Below are 10,398 nucleotides of genomic sequence, written 5' to 3' on the forward strand. Positions count from 1 at the left end.
GCAGGATTAATACCAGCTTACTTTCTGAGGAGAAAAAGAAACAGCACAGTTAGCAAAAGCAACAATGATAAATGATATGCAAAGGGTTTCACTGTGAACAGATTAAAAGGACAGATGATCAATTCCTAACGCAGAGGAAATGAAATATAAAAACCAGTGCAGAGTACAGGCCAGCTATTCACACAATATATCAACGCATCAGCAAATTTAGCTGAGCAACAGCCACTGGCAGTTTGAGGTGAAAAATAAGACACCAAGCACCATAACTTACGCATTCATATAAACACAGTAAATTTAAAATGCCCAACTCCAGCTCTTTAAACCTGTGGGGAATGTTGCTCTTAAATCAGATGGGTGAAGAACTGTGGACCTGCGGTCATGGCTGGGTGCGCAGGCTCATGCCCAACAAGCAGAGGGGAACCTAACCTCACACTCCCACATACTGCTCCGGCAGCATGAGAAGCATTTCCAGTTAGCTGTGGGTAGACGCAATGGGAGGGATGGTCATCATGAAGGAGACAGCTCACCTGCAGTTTGGCTTTTACCACGAATGGAAACTGAGCTAGAATAGACAAGTTCTGACACTAACCTTGGTTCTGGCAACAATAATACAACGGCAGGGTTAATTAGATGTGCTGATACAGTTCTACGATTAAGAAGTTTGAAATTTACTGTCATACTACTATTGTAGTATGTACAAGGATACAAATAATTTTCAACTTGTTTCTGATCAAAATTAATAGATTCACAAACCACTTGCTCAGAGAATGCATGAGAGGCAGGAAGTCCTATAGAAGATCTATTTTATAATTTGAAGGATCGCTGTCTCCACAGTCATTAGACATCCCTGAGGAAATTACAAAACTTTCCTGCAGATTATGGTCTATTTAGGGAGATGAGATACTTTTGCAGCTATTAAGCTACTGCTTGCAACTACAGGGATGGACAGAAGAACATGTAATTATCCTTCCTTTCTTCTCTGGAAGAAATAAGAGCCTGCTGCTATCATGGTGACATTTTTATCACCCTACAGGCTCAGTAAGTTCACATGCTGTATGTGCTATCCTGAAGCCAGACCAGTAGACAACTAAAAGATTAAGTTTTCTTTCATCAGCTACATTTTTATCCACATTGGATAAATGAAGTTAATGAGTTAATAGAAGTTTGTCTTCACTGAAGATGGGTGTTTACAGGTGGTTCTCATCTGGAATCCAGAGCCCCGTCATACACACACTGTACCTCAAGCACACACTCTGCATCAGAAAACAAGTGACCCCTCTTGTCAAGCCACACACTAAGAAAACAAAACATTGGTCAGGATGTTCTTTAATGAGAAAGAGGAAGCTACAGCAACACAGAACAATTGGGGCTTTTGTTTTTTCAGGACAGGTTGGTTTTTGTTTGGGGGTTTTTTTTTGTTTCTTTTTCAAATCATCATCCCTAAAAATCTTTAAAAAGACAGAGGAATGAGGACAAAGGAGAATAACGATAATTTTATTAGTGCTGCAAGTAGAAGGTTTAGAAACCTATGATCACTTGTGTATAGAAGAGCACTAATGTACAGTACACAGAGAAACACCTGTAACATTTCAAGAATTCCCAAAACAGAATCTGAAATGCAAGAAAATTAAGGTAGTTTTTGCAATTTAATGTATCATTTCCAAGCTTCCTCACATTTAATGGTTTAAACTAAAAATACCTCTCCAGAAGCAAATTAAGGAGAGGAAATATGTTTAAATGCTTCACCCAAAATATACTCCCTCTCCAGACTAAAATGGAGATCAGCCAGCCTGCTTGCAACTTCACAACCAGCAGTCACAGCGCAGATTTCTTCTGAACCACAGGATTCCACATTTGCTCCCCAGTAAATAAGAGCATGTCATTAAATACATACTTATGCAGCTTGAGACAAATAAACTGAATTAGCAAATGAGGTAGACTTGTTTTGAAATATATTTCTCAGTTTGCTGTGAAACAGAAGTGGATGACCTTACTACATGGAACATCTCGTCACCTTATGGAAAAAGTTTACCTTGAAACTAAGGGGCACACTGACGACCAAATCAGACATGATTCCAGATTCCAGTTTCTCTGTCAGAGCAAATGGAGAGGCTGTGTGGCCACTTGTCAAAAATAAAGATATAAAATAAACTCAAATGCACTGTGTGCTGTTAACTAAAAGTCAGTGCACATCAAACATTCCTCTACAGTCCTCTAACAGGATCTCCTTCAGTCACCTTCAGGATCACCTCAGAAGTGACTGTTTTTTCTTTAGCAGCCAATTTTGCTATAATTCCGGAAATTCAGGGACCCTAAAGCTGCCATATACTTCTTTCATTGCTGTTGCCTGTATCTATTCCCCATGCCTTCTGAAGAACATGGCCAGCTCTATGCTGGAGCACTCAGAGATAAAGGACAGGCTGAGCACACACCAGAGTGGGAATACACGCCCGAGAACAGGAGGGAATCCATTTTCCCCATAAATGGAGTTATGGGAGAAACAGCACGGATAGGTCTGCTGAAATACTGCCAGAAGAAGGTTCCTGCCTGTCTACTGCCATTAATTTTCATTTTACAGCAAAAGCTATCCAAAAGCATCTGGTATTACTAACATACCCAATACAGATTTAAATACTCTGAGTACAGAAAACAATATAAAAATGATTGAGATCATCTGTTGCATGTTAGTTTCAAGATTAAATACTCCTCAAGGGCAAAGAATTTTAAATGGTTACAGCTAAGTGAGATTAGTGAAAGACTGCCCAGTTTCAGTTCAGACTGGAATCCAAGAGTTGGCTGTCTTTACATTAAGGAGCCATGTGTAGAAGTTTACTGTCATCTTAAAAACCCAAATGGTCCTATTCAAGTATCTACAAGTTCGTTCAGATGTGTAAGAGAAAAACAGTAGTTGCTATGAAATAGTTTAAATCTGGCTTATCAGAAGGGTTTATTCTTAAGCTTATTGAACATGATTGAGAATTAAAACCCAACAAATCCTGTTTCTCCCTATTAAACCCACCAGCAAATGTTGAACTCCTGCTTTGCTGCAGTTTCAGAACACAAATTTCAGAATTTGTATTTCTGTAAACACAGAAGATTTCAGAGACCATCAGACAACAAAACATCAGGGGATGCTATTAAAGAAGTCACGGACACAAGTAGATTATGGCCAGTTTAGTCTGCAGACCAATAGAAACACAGCTGTATTTTGTCAGCTATGGTTTCTTATGTGGTAAAATATGGTTAAGTTTGTTAACAAGTTTCTTCCTATGTGGAATGAACTGTGCCACAGCTCAGAGTACTAGTAAAAAAGCCATAATGTTGTGACAAATGGAGGATTAATTTTTTAACAGTTAAAAAAGTGTAATGTCACAGACCCCAAGATTATTGTCAACAATAACAGGAAAAAGCAAAGATAAGCCCTAAGAAATCTTAGATGAATTAAAACACAAGACAGAGCAGTAGTTTTTAAAGTAGATTTTTTGCCTATACTTGCTTTAAAAAGCATAGATTACTTTAAGTTTAAAGGGTGCTCTGGAGATCACACAACTGCTCTCACAGTGCACATGCAACAAAACTGTATTTGCCCAAGGCCTTGCCCAGTTGTAAGATCAACAGCCCATTAGAGCAACGGACCACACCCAGGAAGTCTGTATGTTTAATCAGAATCTCTCACATCACAGCCCTGGACCACTCTCTCTCAATATTATCACCATACAGTGACAAGAGTCCAATTCTGTATATTTTACTCCCTTCTACTTAGCAGCTGGACACAAACAGCACAAAGAGTATCCTGACAGAGTTCCACCGGAAGTCTTTAATTATTTTAATAGTTACCATTTAACAGTCATCACACCCAGCACAAATATAACCCTCAAAGCTAGTCGCTCTGACCTTCCTGCTTCTTTACAAAGGAGCCCCTGGGTGCAGTGGTAAAAAGAAGGTAAAAGAACCACCTGTAACAAAATGCAGAAACTCCGCTTGGCCTTTCTAGGTCTCTGTCCCACAAGATTTCTTTCAACTACTCAGTTCCACCAGAAGACCAGAGCTAACTCAGGTCTTGACTGCTCTTCCTTCCTCTGTCCAAGGGGACTCCTGTTCCACCAGATGGGCAAGCTATGTTAATTTTTCACCTTGCCACAGACAGTAAGACACAAATGCCTATATTTAGCCTCTGCAGATCTAAGCCCTTCCACTGTTGGAGACCTCTCCAGAATCTGAAAGGCTGTGGCTCTATAGTGAAAAAGTAGTTGTTAGTAGACTCTGATAATTAACAGTGAACTCCAGAACAATCTTAAATCCTCTTCACTGTCCTTTCTGCAGATCTTTCTCCTGTGCCCCCGAGTGCTCTAAGGACAGAAGTAAAGGGTTACATGCTAAAGCTATTCTTGGATTTACCATAAGATCCCAGGTATCTTCCTGTTTGAAGATCACCTAACTATAAATCCATTTGGATGCCTGAGAGGGCACATCAACTGATATTGTTTCCCATGTAAGCTTGAGGAAAAACACCTGTATAGCACAGCAGAACAGATTTCTAGCATATTCTAATGTACTCTAGGAACTTCCAAAGAAGTGAGGGTAAAGCCAAGTAGGCGAGAAGAGACTGTGAGAACAAGACATTAGAAATCTCACACGCTATGCGTGCTTTGCTGCTGAGACCTGAACTTTTATCACTATCGTCTGTATTAGCAGAAGTCTTCTCTAGTAGGGAAACACAACAAACTGGAAATTAAAATAGTGTAGAGCATTTAAACTGTAACACAGAAAAGTTATGCTATTTCTTATGATTCCAGAAAGGAAAGAAAACCAAACACAATCTGGACAATGCACTTGTAAGTCTCTTCTCATACTGTGTCTGTAGAAGAGGAAAAAAAAATTCATCTGTAGTGAAGAGCAGTATCTCACAAACCACTCTATGTTTGTTTTTATTTAACATGTCTATTAAAATTGATGGCAAGTCTGTCCTAGTTATTTTTAAATATGCATTTCAATTTGGAGAAAAGTTGACTGAAATTAAGATGCAGAAGCTTGGGTAAGGAAGTCCATTTGCGCAGAAAGAAGGACGCCAAAAAGTGGTTGCATCCAAGAAAAATATTTGAAAGATGATCCGGGCAGCAGAATAAATCAAGATGCTGCAGCAGCCTGTGACAGCACGAGTACTAAGAATTTATTTTATTTTGATGTCTTCAACTAAATATCAAACAGGTCAGAATATAAATATTTAAGACACAGTCTACTGTCAAAAGAATAACATATATTAAGGATATCTCAGCTGGTTAGAAAATAAGTGGTGTTTATTCACAAAGTCCAGTATTATGGTAGCTAAGTTTGAATGCAGCTGACACGCACTATAACACTGTCTATAAACCTCCAGCACTATCCATCACCCAATGCTGGGGATGTTTTCACAATACTTGGTGTATTTTATTTGGACATCAGTGCTCTTGCCCAGCTGCATTTCACTAATGTTAGGTTTTCAGAAGCAAACCTGGAAATCTACATACTCACTTATTAGGATTTTCAGTTATGCAGGCAAGCGCATACCTTTCTTGAAAAAAGTATTTTTAGAGCCTGCAGCTAGATAACCTCAGTCTTAAAACAAGGCACAAGGGAAGAGTTAGGCAGACTTTGAAAACCAAAAAGACCAGAAACACACACACAGCAGTATCAGAGTTCAGTTACACCTGGAATTGCCATGACAGAAGCCTCCTTACTACTCTGACCTATCAATTTGACCAGGTCTAAGACTAGATAACAGGTGTGATAGGCTTTCATCTTCACAGCCCTACTCTTCCTGCACACAGAAGAACCTCACCTATTCTGCATTTTTGCAGAGAGTATATTTCTGGGTAGGTTTTTTTTCCAACATACAACCTAAATAAAACATACAGGTATAAACACATATCCCATGCACATATGTATTATATATACAAACCAAACACAAATATCTATTAAAATAGATTGTAAAACATAATTTCTAAATATAGCACAGTACATATATTTACATCTACCCCATTACATTTGTAAGACACATTCAGTGTAAGTATACTTTCTCTTGATATAAGAAAAATGTGGTTTTAAGCACTTTTTACCAATAAAATTTCTTTCCACAATTGCTACTCACCATTATTATTATTTGACTTTGAGGAAAGGAAAAACATCTTTTTCCAGGAAACACTTGCAGAAACAGATCTTTGTGCCTTTAATGACAGAACACTGTATCTTAAAACACATTAATTTTCCATTTCACTGTTTAATACGTGGCTTATAATTAAGCCATATCAAAGAAAGTTTCCCTTGATCTTTGAAGTCATGCAGTCCTGCATTCAAAGAGTTTCTTGCTATTCAGGCTTTTAATGATATTATGGTCAAGCACCTGGGGAGTATTTCTGCCACAGGGGCAAAAAGTTAAAAAGTTTAATCTAACCTTGCTGTCTTTGCCAAGCTGATATCCAGGCACATCGGCCAAAAATAGCTAGGTGTGTCCATTCAGATAGGTGTTCCAGAAAACAATTCATATCAACTAGTTTTTTTTAAAAAAGTCCACACGTAGGAAGCAGTCAGTTTCCTTGTTAACTAAACTGAAGCAGTTCCTCTTGCATCTCTATACTTGTTTTCATACTTCTCCTCACAGGGAAAACTCAGCCATGCTCAAAATTATATTTCATTAATCTTATTCTACATAAGAAGCAGCAAAAAAGCTCTACCATCCTGCGTTTCTATGGCAGTAACACCAAAACAAACAGTGACCTCAACAGGAAGCATAGCCCAGCACACACTACTAAATCATGCTTTGCAAAACACAAAAAAGTTGACTTTGCCCCTATACATACTTTATTCACCATTCGTTTAACAAAGAGCATTACAGTTGTTGACTTAACGATGTCTAAAGCACTCTGTGTTTGGGTTTGCCCTGTAACAGAACAAAGTCTCACACCACAGAAAAAGAACCACACAGACATTCCACGTCGTTAGAGAACTTGCACCTCTTCTCCCCAGACTCCTCTGCCCCTTCTCCATCGCAATCAAAGATCCTTTTATAAAGCAAGTATTATACTGTGAAAGCTTATACAGACCAGACTCGCTGCCAGATTCTTAATTTCTCTAGTGAAGCACGAGACCAAACTGCCAGCAGGACTGCAAAGCAGGACCATGACCTAGTGATTCATTTTACCAAGTTCACAGAGGTGACAGACAGGGCAGGAATCCAGACTAGCAGAACTTCGTTCTAACACAGTCTTCAACAAAAACCATTCAATCTTCATTTTCCCCCGTACCCTCAAAGCAAGGTTTGAGAACACAGTAGTATATTGTATTTCGGAGAAACAGAGGTCTGTTTGTTGCACAAGTACTTTTCAAGCTGGAGGTATTGTTTTTCAGGCTTCAGCTCTGTTGTGCAATCTCTTTATACACAAAAGCTATCCCCATGACCCTCAAATGCAAGAGCAAATCCAGTTCTTCTGGGGAAAAAGAAGAAAATTGTCTAGTCAGCCTTAAACTCCCCATGTGCTTTAAGAGGAAATTATTACAGACAGTATGTTATTGGACTTAGTACTCACATAGGAGCTCAGAATACTACTTTGCAACTATATTTTCCCACATTATTCACTGTCTAGATGCTTGCCAGTCACTTTATGCCTCTAAGAAGCATGTTGACCTGACTACAAATTCCAGATATATACATATGTTCTGCATATATTCTCAGTTCTGACAATTCATTCTGAAATTTGCGTTTCCTGAAGATTGTGGTTGTCCAGAAGCCAGGATTCAGATCAAAAGGGATATCTGGCTACACAGTAGACTTGTTCCTTTGGCCACTTGTGAAAACAACAAGATGAGTTTTACAGGACATAAAAGAAAGAAAACAGAAGCAGTTGAATGAAAAGTCTGAGCTGAAGTAATTGTGACAGATTCCTCACAGCCAAAGGCTTAAGAACTGCTGCTTTTCTCTCAAAAGACAGTGAACATGTAAGCTATTCACTGCTCAAAGGATGGTAAGAAATTATGGCAGGTAGGGCAGTAGTTCTTCCTGATGAAGGACAGCTAGACTGTTTGAGCTCCAGTGGTCTTGTACTGGAGGGGAAGCAATTCCCTTTAGATGAACTGTGCTAGAACTGTTAAATTTAGCAAAAAAACCCCAAAACCAACAACACCCCACAAACCATATATCAACAATGAAAACATTTTCCTCCACCAATTCAGAAGTGTTTTCTCTTTGTATGAAACCAGACACATAAATATAAATGTACTGTTCACATATACGTGCATGTTTTTCTCTAGTACTGTGCCAGCTCCTGGAAAGCCAACGGCAACTTTCCAAAGAGACAATACATAAGCTCAGAACCAAAGAGTGGAGTCATGGACTGCTGAAACTTGGAGAAATCTTAGCAACGTCACCTTGAAAACCTCATCTCTTGGGTTTTCTAGAAGCATAAAACATCCCATTATATTATCCTGTGCAGTTACACATTAGCAATTGCGGGCAGGGGAAGAAATTTTTCTGCTGTATCAGCCGAGCATTTGAGCCACTTGCTGCTCCACTGGGCATTCATCTCCCCCTGCTCTGCTGAACAACAGAGTTATGGAACAGCCAACTTCTAAACTCGGACTTTGAGTTCAGAAGAGACAAGAATGGCAACTTATCTGGGGAAAATGCAGCAATTCCTGCTTCCTTCTGCTCAGTGTTCTTGAAGCTTCCTACCCAAAGGGCAGGTTAGCCACTCATTAGTCTCTAACGTTTACCTCCATTTGCCAGGTGCTAAATAGGTACAGGTCACTACAAAATAAAAAGTTAAATAAGGTAGCAAACAGATTTTGTAAAAGGACTCAAGTTATTTCGGCCCAGGAGGTAAGACATAAAGACAGGGGTAAGAACCACGACATGTGGTTAAATAACCCATTATTGCTGATGGACTAAAAATCTGATATGGTCATTCCCACCTACAGTTTCTCTTAAAGGTCAATAGTTTACTGGTTTTGATAAACTTGACTGAATATTTCCCAGAATGTTTTGCCACCTTCCAAGGAAGAGGGAAGTTGTCAAAAAAAAAAAAGGGAGAAGAAAAAAAAAAGGAAAGAAATAGGTTGAAAACAGGAATTAAAGGATGGAGATTGAAGACATGCAGCTATTGCAGAGTTGACTATTCCAGAGTACAAAGTCTGAAGAAGTTTTGATTAAGTAAATATTAGGAGTCAAAAATGAAGGAAAGAATTTAGCACTGAACACACTGGTACATAGCAAAGCTTCCCAGTTCTTCCTGCATTATCTTGTTTGTTTTCTTGGGATCATGAGTTAAACCTGTACTTGCCTAGAATTCAGCCTTGACTTAACAGGTAGCCTTTCACACTTACTTCCACATCCGAGTCAAGTTCCTAGCCTGCAGGTTGGAAAAGCATACAGGTATACAAGAGAGCATACACACTTTAAAACAAGTTACTACCCTCAAATACAACAATTCAGGGATACAAACCATGCATGACCTTACAACATATTTTAAAAGACTAGTTGCTACATATCAATGAGGGTTACATACAGATTTAATTTGTGTTGATGTACAAAGATCCTTCTACCTTTACCAAACAGTGTTGTAACAGATCCTATAAAAAAGTCACCACTAAAAGAAGCCACCACTTAAGTGCCGCACGTAATTTGCAAGAGCAGTAGAAACAAAGATTTGTAGAAGTGTCCCACATGAAGCCAGCTCTTCCTATGAAGTTTTAAACAGTGAGTTTTGGAAAGTGATTTAATACAGTCGGATTATCTGTCACTTTCTGTTACTTAGGCGTGGCTTCCTGCCAGTTTGACTCCAAACTAAATAGTCAATATGGCTTTAAAAATACCCAACAAAACAACTTCAAGTTTCTATCTCGGGAGGGTAATCCACAGAAACGCTAACACCGCATTTGTAAGGAGCTAGTGTCGTACCAAAGGTCAGGAATTAATCTTCAGCATAACCACAAACAGCATTTTGGCTGCGTGTAACTGAGTTTTCACACGTATCTGCACACAGAAAGCACATACCTGAACTCAAACTATTAGATCTCGGGGTTGTTTTTGGACAGAGAGAGAGATGTTTTTACTTGCACGACAAGGACAAAGGTTACCCACTTGGCTACCTGAGGAACGACCCGCAGCATTTTGCTCAGCGTCGTGAACCAAGAAGTATTTTGCTCCGCTCGAGGGCCGGGCGGCAGGAGGTCATGCCGCAGGCAGCTCCCCCTGCCTCTCACCCACCCAGATCCCTCTCCTTTGAGAGCTCCGCGGCTCACACCAGCTTTCAGGGTACGACGCCAGCAGAGCCCCTGCTGCGGGGGAGGGAACTCCAGCTGATGCGGCAGTCCCCACCTTACCTTTTTCACTTTAGTCTCCAGATCCATGCTGCTGCTGCTGCTGCT

At 39.6% G+C, this 10,398-nt stretch overlaps 1 protein-coding gene across 1 annotated transcript in view; it reads right to left on the reverse strand.

Moving 5' to 3' along the window:
• Window positions 1–10,381, reverse strand: part of TES (testis derived transcript (3 LIM domains)) — a 29,016-nt gene extending 18,635 nt beyond the window's left edge. Inside the window, exon 1 of the mRNA XM_010133609.1 lies at window positions 10,354–10,381. Within this exon, the coding sequence (XP_010131911.1) occupies window positions 10,354–10,380 (27 nt within the window). The 5' untranslated portion in view covers window position 10,381. The remainder of the gene's footprint in view (window positions 1–10,353) is intronic.
• Window positions 10,382–10,398: the final 17 nt, after the last annotated feature.

Source organism: Buceros rhinoceros, unplaced genomic scaffold (assembly GCF_000710305.1).
Source record: "Buceros rhinoceros silvestris isolate BGI_N320 unplaced genomic scaffold, ASM71030v1 scaffold1523, whole genome shotgun sequence".
NCBI classification, from domain to species: domain Eukaryota; kingdom Metazoa; phylum Chordata; class Aves; order Bucerotiformes; family Bucerotidae; genus Buceros; species Buceros rhinoceros.